Here is a 25,342-nt window from a genome sequence, read left to right as displayed (position 1 = left end):
ATTTATTTATTTGTATCCCGCTCTTTTCCCAGGACTGGGACTCAGAGAGGCTTCACAGCATTAAAAAACAGTACAATTTTAAAAAATGTACATTAAAAAGAATTTTTAAACTTGTCCAACATCCCAGCCTTTAAATAAATAAATAAATGTGCAAAGAAGCACAAGGCATCTAATTATATTTCCAACAAGACAAGACTTGGAGCTCAGAAATACTGCAGACATGAAGATGCATATATTGAACTAATCGGTTAATAATATTCACAACTATCTTCCATGTTTTTTCAACTGACTGCTGTTAAAGGCAGAATAATTTATAAGAGCTCTCTAAAAACAGGAAAAAATTATTTTGAATGTTGACGGCTTCATTTTGTGTACAGTGGGCCTTTGTTATCCTCTGGGGTTTGGTTCCAGGACCCCCTGTGGATATCAAAATCCATGGATGATCAAGTCCCATTACATACAATGGCATAGTAAAATGGTCTCCCTTATATAAAACAACAAAATCAAGGTTTGCTTTTTGGAATTTATATATTTTTGGAATATTTTCTAGCTGGGAATAGTTGTATCCATGAATATGGAGGTCTAACTGTATTTCAATTCAACTGTTGTCTGAAAATATAAGTCAGGTCCTGCATAATCCTTCCAAATTATGTGACTGTTTTTCCTTTTTCATTATTATGTCCTACATGAATTAAGAGAAGGTCCTCCACATCTCAGCAGTCAGCTGAGAGAAGGGTCCTGATCACTGTCATGGCATATGAAAGTCTCCCTCCAGCATTCCACAATGCAGATGAAGATTGTGCCACTGATAGGGAACAAGGCATTGCCTGGTAGATTGCCACTTGCCAGACTGGGAACCTTGCTGTCTGTTTAACGTTGGGAAATCCTTATGAGAAGAATTCTGGGCTGATGAGAATCTTTGCAGGTTGGGACTTATTCTAAACAAAATTTGCACATTTGGTATTTTTGCACAGAAATGTTTTTTGCATAAAAATGCTGGTTTCGGCATAACATGTTAAATTTGTACAGAATAACTCCTAGATAGTGAATAGTCTTCAAAAACTGCAGAGCTTTTGAAGACTTTCTTGCAAAGAATAGAAAATTTCTATGCATTTATTCTCTTTTCAAAGAAGAAAAATAGCAAATAATTACATCTCTATTTTATGTTTTATTTCATTTGCTTTATGTGAATGTTCTTCTGGCAGAAAAAAAAAACACTTTCTAACTATGGACTGAGATCAAGAGATACTCAGAATCACGCAGGGCTATGGGCAGCCCAGTTTCTCAGGTTTTGCATGGCCCTAGTTAATTGTTAGTAATATGAAGGGCAATCCCCTGCAAAATTCCATACCATTTCTTCACAAGGAAATGAGTAGGCCATGCTTTCACAGCAGGGTGCAGACTCAAGACAGACAGACATGAACACTAGCTTTAGTTTTGTAATTGTTAAGAGTAGGTTAATAATTCCATCCTAATGATAGACTTAATTATGAACATCAAAACAATGCTACAAAATATTCTTCTATGCTATTATAAGAGGAAACACAGATATTGCCAAAGGGAAACCCTTTACTTAAAGCAGAAAAAACACAATTGCCTTCTCTTACACTACTTGTCACTTTCAGATATACACAACCAAGGGTGTGGCTTCTTATCCCGTAAGCATACCATACCAAACAAAAAGAGCATGATTTACATTTTCTTTCCTTCTGAGATGCATAATTCATTTTTTGACACTGCAAAGAGACTTTTTTAAATAAAATGTCAACAAAATATCTAGCTGCTTAAGCACTGGGCACAAAGAATGAGTATTCTGCAGAAAAGTTACAAGAAAAGATATTCCCCCATTACTGATATTCAAACATGTGTCATTCAAATCAATACACTAAATAAACTAGTATCCCATGTTCATGTTACCAGTTTATTCTTTTTAAGTTAACACAGTCCATTCAAGACCCTTGGTCTTCAAGCAGCACATGTGCCAAGCAAAAACAGAAACAAAGGAAAGGTTAAAATGTGACCCTGGATTTCAGGAAATGAGAAGCAAACAAACACAGTAAAGTAAAACTGCTATTCATCCCAGTAAAACAATTATTGGGTGCAGTTATGGTTTACAAGAAGCATTCTATTCTGCATGTCAGCTTTACATTTCATAGGGTAACATACAAATCTACTTTACTTCCACTGATTTCACTGGAGATCTATTAAAGCAGCATACAGTTTCATATATTTAGCAATTATGTATCATTCTCCAATTCTTCAGTTCTGTGATCCAAAGCTCATTTATGAATGAAGACTAGCAACATGCAGACACATGTCTTGCATAAAGAGGCCTTTGTCTACTCACTACTCCCAGCTAAAGAAGAAAGAAATGCTTTTAAAAAAGACCTTCCATATTTTCTAAATAAAGAGAAAAATCATGAGGTTTGCTTACAAGTACATATCCTTTTGCAAATAAGCTTTTTCAACATCCCTTCATATTTTCCATCACAAGCCTAGATATAACGCGGTCTCACAGGCTGCTGCAGCTTCCAAGTCCAGGACATAATCAATCCCGGCCCCTCGTATTCATTAAGCATGCTGTCTTCACACACACAGTCAATCAGCCCAGGCTTCAGCACTGCTTAGATACCTCAGAATAGAGAGCCCAGTATATCTGATGAGCAACCCCAGTAGATCCCAGATTGTTCCAAAAGGCAAAAGAGGCAGGTACTTAGAGGCAACTGGAGCAGGGAACCGCACTATAGCTGGTCTGACTAAGAAAAGGAAGTAGTCCAAGTTCATCCATTGGGGGAAGTCTAATGTCATCAATTGTTGATGACAAATGCATTTGTCATTATTTATTTTGAAAGAATAACAGGTGTAAAATCAGAAGTAATAATTAGTATTCCAGGAATTCAAGACTCTACACAGATAAAAAAGAAATGTGGATGGGATTAATGGTCTAATAAAATTTATAGATTATTGTTGTTGTTATCTTCCATCTCCTTCTCATTTATATCCCATCTTTTCTCCAAACCTGGGGCTCTAGGGGGCTTGCTAGAAAGCTGTGTCAGAATACTTGTGCCACCAAACAAATACATGAACCAACTTTTGCACAATCAAAGTCCAAAATACTTTCTTCTTCTTGGATAATTAAAATTATGGCACTGTGTTTCCCTTTTTCGCTGAAAGGAAAAGCTGTGGAAAGGTGAGCTCTAGAAACATGATCTCTCCATCTTTAAGATGTCACAATTCTCTGTATTGTTTTTATTTCAATGCACTAACAATTTTGATTTGTCTCCTCTGAAATTTGTTATGATCCTTTTTTTTAACAAATGTGTTGCTGATTTTCAGCCCAAACATCGGGCATAAAAAACCCACAGCCTTCCCAAAGTAGAAACACTCTAAGCACTATATCAAAGCACTATGTGTGTGGAAACTAGTATGTGCTGTTGAACATCAATAGATTAACAATGATGAAATACAATGGGTTGGATCCACAGAAGATACTGTGCTACTCTACTTGTGCAATGAGGCCTCCACGGCTCTCCCTTCTCTCCCCAAATATATCTCCCTGTCCCCACATTATACTTTCCTTCCCTATGTGGGCTGTTCTTCAGTTACCAGAAAGTTTGAGATGGTGCACAAAAGGGCTGCAGTGTGATAGAAAAATCAGGATTTGTCAGGGCTGTCCTGTGAAACATTCCTGGATCCAACGCAGTAATTCTTATTTTTTCCCACTGTAGGATGTACAGCAGACAGTATTTTTAATAGCTACCTAGAAGATCTAATGGAAGGGAATAGAGAAGTTAGGATGCAAGGAGAAAACTATAGTTTCCCTATCCCACAAACAGATAAATATTTAAGGTTTCAATCCATGCAGTAATATGAAGTCTGATTTACGAGATCATATTCCATATTGAAAAGAACAGATATTAATCACTGAATGCATTTCAGCCTTCTGAAAACCTTGGAAGAACTGGCAGCATTCTAGCCTCAGAATGAGAGTAAACCTTCACAATACAAATTTTTGTCAGGACTTTCTGTCACAGGTTTTAGAACAGGGTGATCAACTCTCAAGGGATAGGCAGCTGCCCTGCCCTGTCAGGGGACCGTGAAGGAGCAGCATCCCCTAAAAGGAAAAAAAGAACTGGGGTAGAAATGTTCCTGAATTTTGCTGCTCTGAGCTATGTTGGGCCCCATCGAGGCCTTTTTCCACATCTAGAAATAATCAAAAAGTCAACTTCCATATTACTTCCTATCGGACAAAAGGCTTTTCCTGAGACAAAAACAGGTGGGACAAAAATGCCCTAGGGGCATGGGGTGGGGTCAATTCCCTGCCTCCCAAAAACTTTTTTCAAAGACGTGGGAAACCCTGGGGACTCCAAAGGCCATTCTTTCCCCACTTCTACTTTAACAGACAGGGGAAAAAAAACCCTTAGGAACTGCTGCTCAGGACTTCACCAAAACAATGAAAGGCACCTTTTCTTGTAAAGCACTGTAGATAACTTACTTTCTCCTAGGTTTAAGAAAAATGTATATCATCCTTTTGGATCATCCTTGTGGAATTGTCCACTTTAATGAAAACACTGCTGAATTTCACCCACATTTTCTGATTTATAATCCTGTAAACAATTGGCCATGGATGGTCAAAAAGGCAAACAAATGGGTCCTAGAACAGATCAAACATGAACTCTCCTTGAAAGCCAAGATGTCTAAATTGAGGCTGTCGGCCACATCATGAAGAAAAATGAACCATTAGAAAAGACAATGAACAAACAAATTAACAAATAAGAGATGATGAGATCACGAATCCTAGTGGTGAAGAAAACAAATACATTAATAGTCCAATAAAACAGAAGCTTGAAAAGGAAAAAGAAGACTTGGGGGCTCAAAAGTCTGCCCCTAAGGGGGGACGCTGTGCCACCCCTTTCCTCGCCAGATCAGGGCTGCAGAAACTACATGCTGTGGCCTCAATCAGCCTTTCCGCAGCATAAAAAGAACCTGCAAAAAGCGGCTCCTTTTTGCATTGCAAAATGGTGCCCTAGCTGCCACCGCAGCTTTTCGCCATTTCTTCATTGCAGTGCACATAAATGCTGTACCGAAGATGTGGCGTTATAGAACTTGTCCGGTTGTCCATCCCCCTATGTTCCATTCACAACAGTGATTGTGCTATAGATGCTGTGGGTGGCCAAAGTTCAAATTCATCTGAATTATTTCACTAACAATTGAACGCATCTGTACCGATATGAGAAACCTCCCAAATGAAGCTGTCACCTGTATGTATTTTACAGCAATTAATCACTAGATTTAAACAGAGGTGGAAATAGCACCTTAATTTTATAGGCAGCTTTACAGATGCAAACACAGTAGGCAGAGTCAGCAGTCAAACGCTGTTAGTAGCTTGTTCAGGAACTTGAAAATGCAATCTCTCCTCACAAGGAAACAGCAGTAGCTTGACTGCACACAAGACTGCATCCATACACCCTCTGACACATCCAGATATATTTCTTGTTCCAAGAAATGCTACACATATTCATTTCTGCAGTGTTTGTCAACAATGATGAGAAATCAACTGTGTGACTCCTGCAGAGGTTGTTTTTATTCTGTTGTATTTCTTTACATGGAATATTTCTACTATGTGCACACACAGAGACAGTATAGGAAGTGGCACACATAACTTGAGAACAACTACAGCAATGCAACACAAATACAGTTTAGAGTGTAGAACTGCAAAACCAGAACAGAAATAAGAACCAGTATGAGCATAATAGTCAGACTTGTGGTAATTGCTGTTGTCGGCGGGTTGCCATAATTGTCCACTATTACCAGGGACAAAATGTGGAACAAATTCTAGACCAAACTGTAGGACAACTGCAGGACAAAACTCAGCCCAAAATGTAGGACATTTAAGGTCCGCCATTTTTCTTAAATGTCCTACATTTTGGGCTGAGTTTTGTCCTGCAGTTCTCCTACAGTTTGGTCTAGAATTTGTTCCACATTTTGTCCCTAGTAATAGTGGACAATTATGGCAACCCTGAATTCACCACCAGACAGTTTACAGAAATGCTTTAAAAAGAAGAAAAGATCATTCCATAACATCACAACTACAAAAAGGCCCTAGTTCCTTGGCATGAATAATAGCCAGTAGACATTGCATAGTCACTGAACCTAATTGGCTTGTTTGGGGTTTCTCAATTCGGGGAGTATGGCTGAGAATCCCCTACTTGGTGCAGAGGCAGGAATTAGACTGGGTGATATTCAGAGGTTGTTCCCCCCTTCTGGTAACATCCTCAAAGAGCTTTATCACACTAGCAGGAAAACAGGATTTAAACAAGAGTTAAACTAGAGAAAGCCAGGAAATGTCATATGATAAACTTCAGGCATTTCCTGATTTTCTCTAGTTTTAATTATCGTTTAAATCCCATTTGCCCACTAGTGTGATAAAGCTAAAGTCTACTTTCTTTCTGCTTCAGCGATGAGGAAGGAGAAACCCACATGAGGATGTCTCTGCCTCCATTGCTGGAAAAAAATTATTTCTCCGTAACAAGCACTGGCACTCCATGACTTAATGGCAGAACTGTACCTCACTGCTTGTGGGACTTCCTTATTGCTGCAAACTTAAAATCAAACAACTGCTCATATTTGAGTGGTATGAAGCAGAGACAGGAAGACGTCACTGATCACATAGTTCAACCTTGTGCCCTGCAGTATGACTCATTAAATATACTTATAATTTCCCCTATGGCTAAATCCTGATCTACACCTGCTCCACCAGACCTGTGAACTTGTGTGCTATTGCCAGAGAGTGCTGTTAATGAAAATTTACTGCTCTTGATATAATTAGCTCTCAGAAATCTTGCAGAGTGTTCATTAGATTCATCTGTCTTTACAACCAGAGGAAAAGACAGTTTCAAACTGAAACTGTATGAAGGTATGGGTATGGATATCCTAACATACGCCTTGAGAAATGATCTAGACACTAAAGCAATGGCCCAATGGAGGAAAGTCATAAAATTCTTTGAAATGGAATGGGGCAAATCAGCAGTTATTTATCTTTACTTGGTATGAACTCTAGGACCTTCTCCTTGAAGGTGGATCAGGGTAATAAGGTAAAATTATGTGACAGTTAGGATCATTTAAGAAGTTTTTATGTTCTGTTGGCAATAAGACAGCCAAATATTGACAAGTTTTGACAAAGATGGTAGGTAGAAAGTTGGTGTGTAAGGTGATTACGGAAGAAAGAAGAGGTTAATTAAAGGGGTAAGATTTGGAGATTGTAGAAAAATTAAATAATTTTACGAGTTAAGGTAATACAATGTAGTGGGTGACTAGGGTTAGAGGGATTAGAAAAGTGGTATGATGTAAGTACCATATATACTCGACTATAAGTCGACCTCATGTATAAGTCAAGGGCAAGTTTTGGGGCCAAAATTATGGATTTTGCTATGATCCGTGGATAAGTCGAGGGTAGAATTTAGGGGCATATAGCAAACAATCTAAAGGATGAAGAAATGCAAAACAATGTCAAAGAACTTATAAAATTCCAGCAGACATAACTCTTTGGGCTTACTCTTAAGGTTCGATGGATAAAAGTAGAGGGAGTCAGTACTTCACATATTATACTCTTGCTTTTCTTCAGGAAATGGTTCCTTTTTTTAAATAAGAGTTAAGACACATTTCTTACATTGACCCATGGATAAGTCGAGTCAGTTTTTTGGGGGTCAATTTTTTGACCTACATTTCTAAACTTATACATGAGTATATACAGTATGTATGGTTTATGGGCAGTTTGTAACGTATGTAACTATGTATATTTGTTTATGTAATTTTTAATTTTTTGCAACTGTATGCTTGTTTTATTTCAATAAAGCTTTATAAATAAAATTTTTAAAAAAAACAACAACCAGAGGAAAAGAGAGCAATAGGTCTGCACTCATAGTTTAAACCACCTCTTTTCAAACCAAAGAAAGATGTAGCAATATTTTGCTAAAATTATTGGTGGCAATAACTATTTATTTAACTAATGCCCACATACTAAAGAATGCAGCTAACAAAGTCATTGAAACTGACTACCATTCTTGAATTGTGGTACATTTCTCAACTACTTCTTGTAGTTTCTGCATTTGCTTTGCAAATGATTTCTACCTTTAAAGAAGCACAGTCAGCCCTCCATATCCACAAACATTTTTATCCATAGATTCAAGCATCCACAGATTGAAAATATTACACAAAATATAAATTCCAAAAAGCAAAGCTTGATTTTGCTATTTTATGTAAGGGAAACCATTTTATTATGCCATTTCACTTAATAAAACCTGAGCATCCATGGATTTTGGTATCCACGGAGATCTTGGAACCAAAGCCCCACTGTATTTTGGTTGGATTGTAACTCCATTTATAAGAAGAAATACAAATTTAAGTTGTAATTACTTTATTAACAAACTGTATTTTCAATACACTGAACATGATAACTATATCCCAAACACCTTTTATCTTCCTAACGTAACAAAGTGACTTTCAATTTGTAAAAAGTGATAATATTTCATTGTTTAATTTTTCTGAAAATGTCTGTTTTCATCTGGGAAAACAAATGAAAAAGAACACTTTCCCTCTGGCTTCAAAATTTCTGGAAATTTAATATTTCTAGGCAAGACCATCTCAAAGCTCAGTCAGACCTAACTGTCACAACCGGTCATTGCAGATTAATGGCAGTGAAAGCTGAAAAAAATAAATCTTTCAGCAACAAATTCCCTGATGAAAAAATAAGTGTGAGATAAATTTTAAAAATTATGGAAAAGATAATTTGGCTCTTCCCAAATTTGCATCTCCCCATACAAAAAAGTCTTCACAAGCTCTACTTTCTGAAGCAAAACAAATAACCACAGAACCTTATCTCTCTCTCTCTCTCTCTCTCTCTCTCCCCCGTCTTGTCCCCAAACTAAGACCCAAGACAGCTCACAAAAATTAAAACGGACTTCCAAGAAAGATGGAGATCATGATCACATAAAAGCTAAAAACACTCATAGAAATACTAAATTCATGCTTCTTAGTCATGTTAAAAATGGTGGCCATTTTGGAACTCCTCCTGAACTGAAGGCTAAAATGTAGGACAAGTCCTGGAAAAGGAGAATGGCTGGTCACCTTGGGTCACATTCCAGAGAGGTTCATCTTCCATCCATTCTGTCCTTTTGACATTGTGCACAGGCTTCTCTTCCCAAGCCTTTACAAATCATGGTTAATTTTATTAAAGCTAATTTTCTTCTTTTTTAACTTGCTGCTTTTTTATTTTTATGCTTATTATTATCATTTATGCATGTGATTTTTACCAGCCATTCTGGAAACAGTGATGAGCTTGATACTAGGAGGCACATATTCTTTCAGAGAACCTGTCTACTATGATCAATCTTCTTATTGAGAAGATTCAGATAAGCCCCACTGTTCCTCAAACTCAAAAGACTTAACTGAATTACAAGCTGAGGGGACGGGAGAGAGAATGGGTCTAATTATGCTTCCTATCAGTACGATTAGTGTTTGTAATAAGAAAAGTAATAGTAGGACTTGACTGCTCCTACAATGCTAAATTTCAGACCAATCCTTGAGCCATTTTCTGCAATGATGTACCACCAGACCCACCCAATAAAAATGTAGAACAATAGATTTGACCAGTTCGTAACAGAGAACCACAACAGAAACTGTTCTTCTAAATTTTACAGTTGCTGAAAATGCTTTAGGAAATAACAAACCGAAAATGTGAATATAGGATTAGGACACAGCACATCTGTATAATGTACCAAGGCCTAAAGAAAGCAAATTGCAATAATATCAGCGTGAATACATTTAGAATACAACTACTGAATGGATGGATTTATGTACATTACTAATCGGCACTTGGTTCAGGACCAATGACTAGGTCCTGCAACTGGATTTAGGCTATAATTCTATATAGTTTTAACAATATACAAGTAAAGTGGCATTCCAAACAATCCAGCAAAATATCCTCCAGATATTTTTGACTGTGGCTCCCATAATTCCTAACTGCTGGTCAAACTGGTTGGGGTTTCTGAGAGTTGAAATCCAAAACACCCAGAGGACCAAAGTTTGGGGGCCACAGCTATAAAAGAAGAGATAAATACATGCAAGCCATCTGAAAGGCTAGGGCCTTTGGATCTACACAAAACAGTACAGTCATCCATTTGTATCTGTGGAGGATCCATCCCGGACCAAGCCTCGTGGATAACAAAAACGTTAGTCAAATGTTATACTGTACAGGGAACACATTTTATTATACAAAACAAAAGGATTGTGGTTCTCCCATATTTCAGAATTGGTTAACGGGGAGAGAAGAAAAATAGAGCCATTGGGAATGTTCCTCTCTAAAACCCTTCATTACAGTGGACTGACTAGAGGCTAGACATGCAAATAAAGCAAGGCAGTAATTTGTCTTAGGGAAGCAAACAAGGAAGAGATTCACACAAGGTAACAGAATGACTCCTCTGATAGCACAGTAAGTTATGGAAAAAAGGACAGCCATTGAATAATATTTGCTGTTAAACTCTATTTTTTTTGAAATATAGCAGACCACTATTTATTATTAACTAAGGAGATGCTCCAACTCTCAATACAGCAAAGAACAGCTGATATGCTTATAATTATGCATAATTAAGAAGGCCTAAATAGGGAAACATAATGATAGAGATTGTAGCTGTCCATTACAAAATAATGTTTTTGACTATACGGTAGGCACATGAACTCTGGTTTACAGGCAGATTTTGCTCTTACTCCCACACATAAATCCCACTGAGTTCAATAAGACTCTGTGACCATCCAGATGTGGAACACCTTCCAGATGTTGTGGACTCCATTGTCCATCAGCCTTAGCTAGAACAACCAATGGTGAAGAATTCTGGGAATTAGAATCCAAAAACATATGCAAAGTCACACATTTCCAATTTTGGCCTTAAAATCTAACGTAAGATTTTGGAGAAAAATATTTCCATTTTTTGCATACTACTCTCTTTTTATCTTTGTTGGGTGAGATGCTTAGTCACATAGGTTTGCTATATGGAAAAAAATAGGATTCTCTCTTTCACTGTCAAGATGGTTTCTTAGTTAAGTAAACCAGCTATAGCCCAAACCTAAAGTACAGCTGCTCAAGAAAGACTGCTGGAATAATGCAAGTTAATTCCATATGCAGTTTTCACTGATGTGAAAACATAGAGAAAAGAATGAAAGAACAAAAAATTGTAACTATGCAGTGCACATTTCCCATACCAAATCTAAATACAATATTTTACATGTTTTTCAACTCTGCTGGTGAAAAAGCTGAATTATATTAGTGAACACTGAATGTGATACATTGATAACTTGAGTACAGACCACAGGAAAAAGCTGTACAAAAGAACCTCGGTGTGAGCCAATTAACATTTCAGTAACCACATATGTAAAAGAATACCTGAAATTTATTTGGACTAATTCACCTTAATTATGTACAGTCGGCCCTCCATTTTCATGGGGAATCCGTTCTGGAACCCCCTCCCCCATGCAAAAATGGAGACTTGCCTATATTCAAGCTCCATTAGCTTGAATGGGGCACATGTCCATGAGTGCGCACAGGGCATGCACCACGGGAGCACGACTCATTGAAAATGGCAGTGGTCACCCCTCCGTGAATATTCAAAACCATGGACCTCAAGTCCACAAGAAAGGAAGGGGCGACTGTATTTTTACAACATAGGGCTTTCCCCCACAATCCAGTTCTGATTTGTAGAGATTATTTTTGGATTAAACAATTGCAAGGAGCAAAGATACTCCTGTGTTGAAAAGAGAAAGCTTTCCATAAATATTTTTCTATGCCATAGTCATAATTTTTATTTCATTTTAATGTTGTGGCCCAAATAGCAGAGTTGCACAAAAATAATTGGATAATATTGTGCATGGCTTGTGAGGAGATTTTTGTTCCTTGCAAGAGATTAGAAGGAAGTATCTGATAATAAAGATAATTATTTCAACTCTCAGTTATATACCATAGATGTTTTGTGGAAAATGTAAAGGCATTTTATTTTAGCTTTGTATTTTTAAAGATTTCCTTGAATTTACATAGTGCAGCCACCTCCTTTTACAAGGATGTATGGCAGAGAACATTTTTATTATTAGTGTTCAGGAAAAGGGTTGAATAGCTTAATATAATAAGGATGATCAGAACATTGATTGTGTTAGCAAATTTGTTTTCAGTCAAGTTATGGGGAGAAATTGTGATCTAAGTCAAAAGATTTTCTTCGTAGTCACACTTGAATGAGATTGAATGGAAGCCAGAATGTCCGACAAAGATTTCTAGAAATTTTAGCTGGCAAGGCAAGAAATATATTAGTGTCAACTCAAGTGACCACCACAACAATGTAAATTCTACTTATTTTTTTATGACATGAGTACAAGGAAGCCAAAGTGATGAAGCATCCCAGGTCTAGTCAAAAGGTGTCAAGAGAATGGAAGGTCAGCACCCATATCAATTAAACATATGTGCAATTTAAGCAAGAGGGCAAGGAGGAAGGGCAAACAACCCTCCTCCACTTTCTGCTTGTATATAGTCTCCAGGGAAAGAAATCAACAATGAAATAAAATAAAATAGTGATGGGTTCCCCTTCCAAGCTGGCAGTTCCAACCTTTCACCTTCCGTCACTTATCTTATCCTTTTGCCCTTAAGATCCTTTTTCCTGGATCTGATACTCAGGCTTTAAGATGAAAATTTGGACACCAAGCAGATGTGTTCAGGTCAATTTGGTAGTATATGATCAATTCTACTCATTAATTATCAAAGAGTAAAAAAAGTAAAATAAAGTAACACTCTCCGGTGAGCTCTTTCCTCACCCTCAGCTACCATCAAGCATCTAATGTATTCTTTTCTATTAATAACTATTCTTTTCCATTATTAGCACTAATCTTTTAACTATTCCTAAATGGAATTATATTTTTACCTGGCCCTATCTTCCTTTCAAAAGGTAGAAGAGGCAACAAGGGGGTCAGCTATTTTAAATCTGATCCTAACCAACAAGGATGACTTGGTTAATGGGGTGCAAGTGGTGGGATCATTAGGAGGAAGTGACCTTGTTCTCCTAGAGTTTGTTATACAGTGGAAAGGTGAAGCCAGGCATAGTCAGACACGCATTCTAGACTTTAGGAAAGCTGATTTCAGTAAACTTAGAGAAATACTGGGGGTGATCCCATGGTCAGAAATACTAAAAGAGAAGGGAGTTCAGGATGGATGGGAGTTTCTCAAAAGGGAGATACTGAAAGCACAATTTCAAACAGTTCCAGTGAGAAAGAAAAATGGGAGGTGTCTCAAGAAACCAGGATGGATGACTAAGGAACTTTCAACTGAGCTAACTTTTAAATGGAACATGTATAAGAAATGGAAAAGGGGGGAAATCACAAAAAAGGAATTCAAAGAAATAGCAGGCATGTGTAGGGGTAAAGTCAGAAAAGCTAAAGCACAGAATGAACTCAGGCTTGCTAGAGAGGTTAAGAACAATAAAAAGGACTTTTTTGGATATGTTCGCAGCAAAAGGAAGAAGAAGGAAATGGTAGGGCCACTGCGTGGAGAAGATGGCAAAATGCTAACAAGGTACAGAGAAAAGGCAGAATTACTCAACACTTTCTTTGCCTCTGTGTTCTCAGAAAAGGCAAAGGGTGCTCAATCTGAGGATAAAGGAGCAGAAGACAGAATAGGGTAATTTTAGCACAGAATAAGCAAAGAGATAGTACAGGAATACCTGGTTAATCTAAATGAATATAAGTCTCCAGGACCAGATGAACTACATCCAAGAGTATTAAAAGAACGGGCAAATGTAATATTGGAGCCATTGGAAATAATCTTTGAGAACTCCTGGAGAACAGGGAAGTCCCAGCAGACTGGAGGAGGGTAAACGTTGTCCCCATCTTCAAAAAGGGAAAAAAGAGGATCCCAACAATTATCGTCCAGTTAGTCTGACATCAATACCAGGAAAGATTTTAGAGCAGATCATTAAACAGAAAGTCTGTGAACATCTAGAAAGCAATGCCATAATCACAAAAAGTCAACATGGGTTTCGGGGAAACAAGTCATGCCAAACAAATCTGATATCTTTCTTTGAGAAAATTATCAGCTTGATAGATGAAAGGAATGCTGTGGATATTGTATATCTTGATTTCAGTAAGGCCTTTGACAAGGTTACCCATGCTTGTAAAATGTGGGTTGGACAAGGTAACTGTTACATGGATTTGTAATTGGTTGACCAGCCGAACCCAAAGAGTGCTCAACAATGGCTCCTTTTCATCCTGGAGTGACCAGTGGGGTCCCACAGGGCTCTGTCCTGGGCCCAGTGTTATTCAACATCTTTATCAATGATCTGGATGACAGAATTGGAAGCACACTTATCAAATTTGCAGATGACACCAAACTAGGAGGAATAGCTAATACTCCGGAGGACAGGATCAAAATTCAAAATGACCTGAACAGACTTGAAAGCTGGGCCAATGCTAACAAAATGAAATTCAATACGGAGAAATGTAAGGTACTGCACTTAGGGCAGAAAAAGGAAATGCACAGATATAGGATGGGGGACACCTGGCTGAATGAAACTACGTGTGAAAGGGATCTGGGAATCCAAGTAGACCACAAGTTGACCATGAGTCAACAGTGCGATGGGGCAGCTAAAAAGGCCAATGGAATTTTAGGCTGCATCAATAGAAGTATAGTGTCTAGAACAAGAGAAGTAATAGTGCCACTGTATTCTGCTTTGGTCAGGCCCCACCTGGAATACTGTGTCCAGTTCTGGGCACCACAATTCAAAAAGGATGTTGAGAAACTGGAGCGTGTCCAAAGGAGGGTGACTAAAATGGTGAAGGGTCTGGAATCCATGTCCTATGAAGAACGACTTAGGGAGCTGGTGATGTTTAGTCTGGAGATGAGAAGGTTAAGAGGTGATATGATAGCCCTGTTTAAATATTTGAAGAGATGTCATATTGAGGAGGGAGCAAGCTTGTTTTCTGCTGCTCCAGAGAACAGGACCCGGCACAATGGATGCAAACTCCAGGAAAAGAGATTAGGATGAACTTCCTGACAGTAAAGGCTGTTCAACAGTGGAATACATTCTCTTGGAGTGTAGTGGAGTCTTCCTCCTTGGAGGTCTTTAAGCAGAGGCTTGATGGCCATCTGTTGGGATGCTTTGATTGAGAGTTCCTGCATGGCAGGGGGATGGACTGGATGGCCCTTTTGTCTCTTCCAACTCTACGATTCTATGATTCTATCTAAGTCAAACCTCTAGATTTAGAATCTTTCTGCCATAATTGCTCCCTGGAATCCAGCATTCTCAAGGCTGTGACTAGATGGCTTTACTCAGACCATAGATATTAATAGTTTAACCCTTCTTTACAATACCTTGTTTAAATATATAATAAATATAAATAAAGCTACAAAGGTAGAAAGCCAGTAGGGATGTAGTGGTTACCCAATTCTCTGTACTGAGTGCCACATTTAATACTGTTTGCCTGCTAGTCAAAAAATTTGGGGTGCTTGCTCTGTGCCATGAGCTCTTGATCTCTTAACCAAAATACACAACACCCCTAGTACTTCTAGTGCTCTATTATATGTATCACAGTGAAGTATTAATGCCATTTCTACTTATTGTAGATTTTATTTCAATAGTTTAATTGAAGCAATTAAACAATACACAATTATCCCTATCACCTTCTTTTAAACTACTGAAGCAAACACATTAAATGGAATGCTAAATCTCATTTTATCATACATTCTCTAGAATGATAACAACCAAAGCAGCACCTTTCACTGTGTTTATATATGTCCTTCTCAGAATTAATCCAAGGCATTTTGCTGACTCGATCTGAGTGGCCAGCAGTGCTTCCTGCTATCCTTACCATGGAACTTGGCTCACTTGAGAACCTCAGTAGTTATTCACACTGCAAGCCCAACTTCTTAGGGATCAGGGTTAGTTCAAAAGCCTGTCAGCATGAGCACAACCTGGAATGTACAGGTTGATGTTGTGGGAAGAGAGACAGAGAGTGAAATCTGGGAATGGAGAAGGTATGTGTTCCCTTCAAGCCATCTTAAGCAGTCTCATTTCATCAGAGAAATGGGATCCCAAATCTTATCAGCAATAACATCAGCCCCAGTTTCCCATCACTTTCCCCACAGAAGCTCAGCGACTGCAACAAAAGCAGCACAATCACCACTACCTTCCCATGGTCAGAGGCTAGTTATATGTCCAGGGCTGAAAAGAAAACACTAAAGCCTTTCTATTCTCTTTTTTACTCTCACATTCTACTTCAGGATCTACCACCACATAACTCTCCCTCTCTGCAGGTATATGTCCAGCTTCCTTCCACACATCTACACCACAATTGTGCTCCCTAACCTGCCTCTTTCTTTATGTTGTAATTACAAGAAGTGTAAGAGAACCAGCGTGGTGTAGTGGAGTTTGAACATTGGACTACAACTCTGGAGACCAGGGCTCAATTCCCCACTTGGCCATGGAAACTCACTAAGGCAAGTCACACATGCTCAGCCACAGAAAATCCCATGACTGAGTCACCTTAGGGTCACCATAAATAGGAAAAAAACTCAAAGGCATGTAGCAACAACAACTTCACAACATGGATCTGGAGAGTGCTCTCCAGTCCAACCATTCCTCTCAAAGCTTGCTGGAGAGGAAAAACAATGGTAGCCTGCTGGCTTTCTTGGAAGAAAAACAGGAGTCTATCAGGATCAGTATGGTGGGGCAGACTAGCATAAGTAACAGTGGGAAACAGAACAGCAGCTGGAGGCAGGAAAACTATGGCAGACAGACCAGTGGATCTGGTTCATCACTCCTCGCCATCATCAGAGACAAAAGCCTCAATGTGGCTAATGGGAGAGTTGAAAATTCTTTGATAATTGACTTCTGACACAACAGTATCCTGTGTACTTGTGGGGATTTGTTTAACTTGAATGAAACACATTTATTTCATACTTTTTGGTATCTACATACAAATGCATTGCTCTTTGGTCTGATTTCAAAGGCTGATTTCAAATTTCCACAGATGCTTGTGAAGGACAATTAATTAATCTCCTCCTAACTAAGAGTGCACAGCAAGGATAAAGTGGTATGCATCACATTAATACAACCAGAAAAAGCAAGATAAAGATTATACAAGCTCAGTTGAGACTCATATGAAGAGAAAAAGAGGCTTCCTGTTTTGAGTATATCATAAGAAACCACTGAATTCTGAACCTTCAGTTTTTAACCCAGGAACATGCCCTGGACTGGAAATTCTTATTAAAGAGTTAAAAAGGTAAAGTATTCCCATGTGACAAGATTTTCAAGTCGTGCCCAACTTTCAGGGGCAGTGCTCTTCTTGGTTACTAAGCTGAAGAGCCAGCTTTGTCAGAGACTACTCTGTGGGTCATGAGGCCAGCATGACTGCACCGAACACTGTTTACCTTCCCACCAAAGTGGTACATATTTATCTACTTCCATTTCCATGCTTTCAAACTGCTAGTTTGGTACAATCTGGGACTAGTGATGGGATCTCCCAAGCACTTGGGCCTTGAACTGCTGATCTTCCAATCTTACGATTATCAGAATTAGCGTCTTAACCACTAAGCCACCACATCCCACATTAAAGAGTTAAACAGCATATTAAATGCAGGTGAGGCAGGTGAGGGAGATGGGTGGACAGTAAAATCCACCACTTCTAAAGCCCTGCCAGTTCACACTAACCAAGTGAAGGAGGGATTCTTCTTATTTCCAGTTAGTTCTGCTGATTGCTTGAAATACTGCTTACTAGTCTGGAGGGAAATTATCTATATCATCTCTAGGCTGACATACCTAAAGGGCCAGGGTCTTCTCTGGGTATGATACAGTGGAGCCAAAGCTACTTCCAGCCTACCTCTAGAATGCTCCATTTCAAAACCCACCACCAATGGAAACACCATCTTTGCTAGACCTATCCTCACTGAGCTTTTGCCAATGTAACTATACCCTCTGGAACAGGCATGCTCTGTCCTGGATAGTAAACAGGTTACTTCTGTCCATGCCAACCTCTTTGAGTCAGCCAATCTGGTCATTCAGACTGGTCTCTTTGGTTGAATATGCACTACAGAAATAATGCAGTTTGAGACCACTTTAACTGCCATGGTTCAATTCTATTGAATTCTGGGGTTTGTAGTCTTAGAAAACATTCAGCCTAGTCTGTCAGAGAGCTCTGGTGCCACAACAAACTACAAATCCCAGGATTCCAGAGGATGGAGTTAAAGTGGTGCCAAACTTCATTATTTCTGCAGTGCAGATTCAGCTTTAATTTCCTACAAAAAGACACAAATAGACTTGAGAAAACAGAGGTAACCTAGATCAGAGGTGAGCAACTCTGGCAGCAATGGGGCCCCTAAGACCTCTTGTAGATTGCACACATCTGTGCATTTAAGTTCAGTACTGTATCATATTGCATCACAAAATTTCAGCACCAGACCAGAAAATGTACATCTGAAGCAAGCACTTTCCCTGCACATAAGCAGGACCTGCACAGAGATACCAAAACTAAAAACAATGTCAACAGCATAGGCCAAAAACATCTGCCCAAAGCTGCCCATTAGAATGAAAGAGAGCCAAGAGGGAGTGACTGAGATGTATAAAATTAAGTACAGTGTGGGGAAAGTGGAAGAGGGAAATTATTCTCATTCTCCTCCAATGTAATGAAGCTGAATTATGAAGAGCTGTTGCCAATCTCCTCCAATGTAATGAAGCTGAATTATGAAGAGCTGTTGCCGATCTGAATAGACACTATAGGACATGCTGGATCAGTGATCAGACTTATTGTACATCAATAACCTGTCAAGCTCGTAATTAACTCCATTGTACAGACAAAGAACTGAGGCCAAGGCCAGCCACTAGACATACGTAACAGGATATTGACCCATTTCTGGATAATATGAAATCTTAGAATTAGTAGTAATTCAGCAGCTATTATACCAAGAATTAAATAAAATCACTGGTGCAATGTATTAAGTGATTCATAATTATAAACAATTTATCCACTAAATTCTTAATCAGACTCTTTAGAAAGACTGAAAAGATGGTTCTAAATTATTAACTTTGCTATAAACCATTACTGCAAACCACCTATGAGTTCTTTCCTGTCAATTTACCCAGCTGATTTTCTAAACAACGCATTGTTTCTGTGAACCATTTAGTTAATAGAAACCAGATCAAATGGCACTGACACTGAGATACCGTTATCATATAATGTTATTGACTACAATGACAGAGAACAAACAAGGGCTGTTATCAGGTTCAAGAGTACCATTTTTATTTCCTAAAGCATGAGAACAGATTCTGGGTAGATAATATAGATTAAAAAAGGCATCTGAGAGAGTAGACTGAAGTCTACAAAAGCTCATGCTGCCAACTTCTTTATTTCAGTTAGTCTTAAAGGTACTACAAGATCTCTCTACATGCAGATAAAAAAAGCAACTGATACGCAGCAAAGGTTTCTGCTTCACATCATTATCAACCACAACACATCAGTTCTCCAATTCTGTTTAATCTGTTAAAGAGAAATTAATCATACTCCAGCAGCAGAACAAAGAATAAAACCCAGTTTCAAGAGAAAAACAGCAATTTTCTGAAATAAGATGGGGAAATAAAAGCACAGTTTTCTTAAGCCAAAGATGGCTAACATGAATGGTGCCTCTGAAATGAAATGCAGCCTTGAGAAAAGAGGAGGGGAGGGGGGCAGGAGCCAGCAATCTGTATGCCTTCCCTATAAATTAAAGCTTCGCAGACATGAAGATGCTTTAAGTATTGTATCCCCTCTGTAATTACATTGCACATCCAACTTTAAGACATATGCTTGATGCTATGAAACTGGACTCAGGAAAATAAAAAAGCACAACCCAAAATTCACAAAAAACCCTGAACCACCTTTTTACATATTGTTTAGCTGTTATTCATATGTACATCCTAAATGCTTTCTACCTCTAACATACTTATGAATTAGGTTGCAATCCTAATATATTGACCCTAGTCAATGTATTAGGATTGCAGCCTAATTCACAAAACTGTTAGGGGTAGAAAGCATTTGTACACAGTAGGAGTCCTCTAAATAAACATGTTCAGCACTGTACTGTTGAAAAGACGTCATAGGCTGCAGCAAGCTATTATGCTGCCAGTGTCTCCCCTAAATAAATTTGTCACATTGGTTGAAGAAGACAGGCAAACATGCCAAAAACCATCCCCACAAATTATAAGGAATTCAGCTCTCTGGTTTGTAATTACCTTATTCCAGTACAGATGATCTGTATTCACACAGAGACCTATTTCTTGCTGTTTACTTCCCATCCATAGCTACTGCAAAGATGCTGTTTGCCTAAACTTTTTTTCCCTGTCATGCCAATGCTGCTAAAGGGGGGCAAATCCGTTTGCTAAATGTCAGAGCAAGATGCCTTGTTCTGTTGTGGTGACCCAAGGGATGCTCATTTATCTGCAGCACACTTTGTATTCTGACCCCTGTTTATTAAGCAAAATGCCTACCTTTGTGGGCAGTCATGATGTGCTGTGGTCCTGCGATGTAAGCCAAGGACTGGATCTGAAGGCAATCCTACCCTGTGCAAGTGCATGCAGTCTATCCTCAACTAAAGCACCAACCAGTTAACTCTCCACCCAATTTAGCCCAGTGCAAGGAGGGCTGGCTCTTCTACTCCAAAATAAAAGCCTCCTCTGCAGCTAGAGATGCAAGACTAGCACAGTTCCTTCAGTGCAAGAGAGTACAGTTCATCCGAAATGTAGCACATTTCCCCCAACTCTCACATCTATGAACAGAAACCTAGCAGAAACCGAGTGATTTCAAGCTTGTATTTATTTCCAGCAAAGTACTGAAAGACCCAAGCAATTCAGATAGACATGGATCACAACACACCACTGATCCTCTACGTTCAAGTGCTGCTAATTCAGTAACCTAAAATATTGTAAATTCAGCCACAATGAATTCAGGAATCTTTTCTTTTTTCCAAGTCAAGATATGTGACTGAAAATATGCATTTCGAATTAAGTATATTTCTGTAAATGCACTTGATATCTGTGTTTTAGTATTTGTCTTCCCCCCCCCCAAAAAAAAAAAAAACCTTTAAACTACAGTATATTCCATTGAGTCTATGACAAGAACCAGACTGGCCTTCTTTCTGTGTAATGAAAATCAAACCAAAATGTATTTGTCTGTTACTTAATTACTCTCCAAGACACTTTGAAACATCTATAAACTATATGATTTGGCTCATTCATTTACATCTTTGGATATTAAAAAAAACAAGAATCTGTTTCCAAACAAGCGAACAATCTTTGGTTTACTTTACAGACCTATTACTTCCCATTCGTTTTACTTCACTTGTTCCATTCTTGTATTATGTACAGTATCTCTTCATGAACATAAATATGCTGAGGCATTTTACAACTAATTTACAACTAACTTGCACAGCTTACAACCATGTTGCCTTCTTCTGGAGGGGGTTCAATACAGATATGGACTTAAATTGGATTATCGTTCTGGGCTTCAAAAGCTGACACTATCACAAAGTTCCCTGGTTCAGACATGCAAGGCAACTCTGGCTGAATGAAAACCAAGTCTAATGCGCCAAAGCTGGTACACAATGGAGAGTAATAAGAAGAGGGGAGAGGAATAAGGGGAGCACCCATCCCAGATGTTCATTCCCAGCTTCATAAACCATAATTTATGGATCCTAGAATGGCTATGTGAAACAGGTCAACCCATACCTCCCCATTTGCAGTTTAAGAGGTGCCCCACTTAACTCTGCCATTTCACTTCTTGACTTTATGGAATTGCAGCTTTGTATAATACAGTCAGATTATATGCATCTAGAAAGAGTTGGAGAGCTGCTTCTTGGTTTAGGATGCATCCGCACAGCAGAAATCATCCAGCTTGGAACTATTTTTAACTGCCTTGGCTCAATGCTCTGGAATCCTGGGAATTGTAGTTTGCTGTGACACCAGCGCGCTCTGACAGAGAATGCTAAATGGCTCACAAAACTGCAATTCCCAGAATTCCATAGCACTGGGCCATGGCAGTTAAAGTAAAGTAAGGACAATTTCTGCATTTTGGGAGCATTGCTATGACTACATTTGAAATACCCTAGTATTACCTTCTGCTTCATTTGCCTGATGCAAGTGCTACCTCATGGGAAACTATTAAGAATGATGCAAAAATGAATGACCACATTTCAATTCTAAAATTTAAAACATTAACATTGGTGTGCAGAGAAGGGGGAAATCACTCAAATATATTATTATGTACTTGCGCATAGGCCAACCAGCCCAGATGCTTAGGACACATAAATACACACTTGCAAAGTAATAACGCTGCACCAGAAACACTGTCAAATGGCCAAAGTTTTCCATCAGTTAATAAAGGAATCCTTTATCCTTCAGAGAATGGGAGTGGCTTTTTAAGATGAGAACTCTTATAAGGTTTGATTAAATCATAATGCCAGGTTGGGCACTCATTACTATATAACCATTCCAAAAACTCACTTTATAAATGAGTATAGCTGAAGTACCTTGTATGAGTGTCCCTTCCACTGGACTGGGAATCAGCAACCTTAGAACTAGAACAGTATTGGCTCTGGAGCGTAACTCATACTCAAGGGCTTTATCTTCCTTCATCTCACAGCTAATTAATGTTCTTTGTGCCACACCACCACAACAAGATTACCTTAATTGTTTGTTCGTTTGGAAAATATATTTCCAGGAAATGAAAGCATAGCAGATTTCACTAATTTAAAAATAACCATTGTAGAAAAAAATAATTAGCTTTCCAAAAGCCTATTGTGAAGAAAGAGGAGCTTGCAATTTCTGCTTCCAGAGATTTATAGACAGTGCATTAACACAGAAAACCAACAAGAAATTCAAGATGTAGCTTAGCTCCATTTTCTGGCTATGAAGGACTGAAAAGACCTTCTTGTAACCTAGCAACAAGCAGCATATCCACAAAATGAAATCCTCCTTCCTGTTATATAAAGTAAAGGCCACTTCAAGTTGCAATTTGCCCCCTCCAACTGGCACTTTGTTCATAATACTATTAAAGTTTTTTTAAAGCCCCCACGGGTAAGAATCTTAAAGCTGGTATTTCTTAAAGATCTATTTGAGGAAATGCTGATGCACTGCAAGAAAAGAGGGGGGAGGAGAAACCTTCATATTTAAAGATTGTTGGTTCACCTACTCCAAGAACTGAGATGGGATTATAATATATTCATTTATAGATGTAATATGACAAAATTAATGGCATAAAACTAACATGCTTTATGCTGGAATACAAATTTCCAGCTAGTTTTCTCACCTTCAGACTTCACTATTATTATTATTATTATTATTATTATTATTACTGTATTATTATTAACCTTTATTTATAAAGTGCTGTAAATTTACACTATGCAGTGGGAATAATATTTCGAGGATTGCATAGCTGTGGAATACTAACTACTCTGAAGCTAATAACATCCCATTTGGTGGACTATTAGGTGTCCTTTATTACAAAGGATATACTTTTCCTCCAAATGCTGTTCTTGGGTACACACACTGACTTAAGGATCATGAATTAATGCACAGGTGAGAAACCATCTATCTTCTCCACTAACAGTAAAAGGAAAGTTACTATTTCTCAAATCTGCCATCCCTTGAGCAAGGAGGCCTTCAATACCACAAAAATAATCAGTGAGAGCAAAACACCCATGGATTCCTGCAGAATAGATCAACCTAACTGGGCAGCTATATGAACAGGATGAATACACTCCAAGACAGTGCAACCCTGACTGCCTTATCTTCCCCTGCATACTGACACAACTGTTTTCAAAAAAGTCAAAGACATCAAATTCAGTATGTGTGTCGTGTATCAGGCCAATAATGCACTGCAATGAACGCAGTGTTTACATTACCTAGAAATCTTAATGTGCCCCTCAGAAGCCAACAACTATGGTCCAAAACACACTGCAGAAATAATCTGATTTGAGACAGCTTTAATTGCCCTGGCTCAATACTAGGGTATTCTGGGAACTGGAGTTTTGTACGACATTTAGCCTTCTCTGTCAGAGAGCTCTAGTGCCACAATACGTATAATACCCAGGATTCCCTAGCACTGAGTCAGGGCAGTCTTAAACTGGATTATTTCTTCAGTGTGTTTTGGACCAATGTCCAATGGCAACTATGTTTCATCAGTAAATAAAAAACCCTTCCATTTGCTACTTGATGTCAATTGGAGAACTAAGAGGTTTTAAAAAGCCAGGTTTGGAGTATCATGTAAAGCTCCTTTCTCTATTTTTCAGCAAAGCCAACAGTCACAGCATAGCTAGTTGTTATTATTATTATTATTATTATTATTATTATTATTAGTGATGTCAAAAGTAAACATGAGAGATCTACAATATCACAGCTTGAGAGGAAATGGTGTAGAGTTTTGTTTTGTTTTTATAGTAGTTCTTTCACCAAAGTGATACTTGAATGCATTATTTAGAACAACCTTCCCTAATCTAGTATTCTACAGAGGTGCTGGAACGTAAACTGCCACCATTATCTTGCAGCACAAATAAAAGGGGTGAACGAAGCTACAATCCAGCATATTTCAAAGGCACAAGGTTGGAGAAATGTAGGATCTCCCTTATTCAATTCTCTTCAATTTGGTCACCCTCATTCTGTACTGACTGCTGCCAAAACAGCTTCCAGTCAATACATATCATCACAGCACTTTAATCATTGTTAACTTGTAAGCCATTATTTAAATATTTTAGTATTCAAATATTAAATAATCAACACCAATACTGCATACAATACAGTTGTAATTAAAATAATCCTAATCTAATTATTAAGAGTAGTTCTTCAGTAACTTACCATACACACTTAAAAAGATAGGAGTGTTATCTTCAACAAATAAAAATAATAATCCAACTTCATTTAGTTCCAGTCAAATTAATAGGCCCTAAATTATGTACTATTTGATTTTCTCTTCATATTCTGTTCATTGCACACTGTCTTCTTGATTATGAGCCTATAAGGAAGCCACAATCCAATCTTTCAATACAGTGCTTAAAAACATTACAGTGTTAACAAAAACAGCCATTGTTATAAATGGAGTCTGAGCACGTTGCTTTGCGTTAGGTCTTTTGTTCCCAAGCAATCCCTACATCACTCCTCTAACTTTAAAGAGAGAATGCCACCACTGTCCATGCCCTTCAAACAGAACCCTAGCATGAAACTAACAGGAACACTATTAGATTCCAAATCAGCTAGCAAATCAATCAGTCAATGAAGGTTTTGCCAGAACTCCAGAA

At 38.3% G+C, this 25,342-nt stretch overlaps 1 protein-coding gene across 29 annotated transcripts in view; it reads right to left on the bottom strand.

Annotated features, from left to right (window-relative positions):
* Positions 1–25,342, bottom strand: part of CLASP1 (cytoplasmic linker associated protein 1) — a 249,181-nt gene that overhangs the window by 130,626 nt on the left and 93,213 nt on the right. The window contains exon 1 of one of the 29 annotated variants that reach the window (XM_042445068.1): positions 20,544–20,608. The exons of the other annotated variants lie outside the window; for them this stretch is intronic. Within the exon in view, the coding sequence (XP_042301002.1) occupies positions 20,544–20,559 (16 nt within the window). The 5' untranslated portion in view covers positions 20,560–20,608. Of the gene's footprint in view, positions 1–20,543; positions 20,609–25,342 lie in introns of those variants that run through there. 29 annotated transcript variants of the gene reach the window in all.

This window comes from Sceloporus undulatus, chromosome 1 (assembly GCF_019175285.1).
Source record: "Sceloporus undulatus isolate JIND9_A2432 ecotype Alabama chromosome 1, SceUnd_v1.1, whole genome shotgun sequence".
In the NCBI taxonomy this organism is placed as follows: domain Eukaryota; kingdom Metazoa; phylum Chordata; class Lepidosauria; order Squamata; family Phrynosomatidae; genus Sceloporus; species Sceloporus undulatus.
Note: the sequence above shows the minus strand (reverse complement) of the source record. Positions and strands in the feature narration are given on the sequence as shown.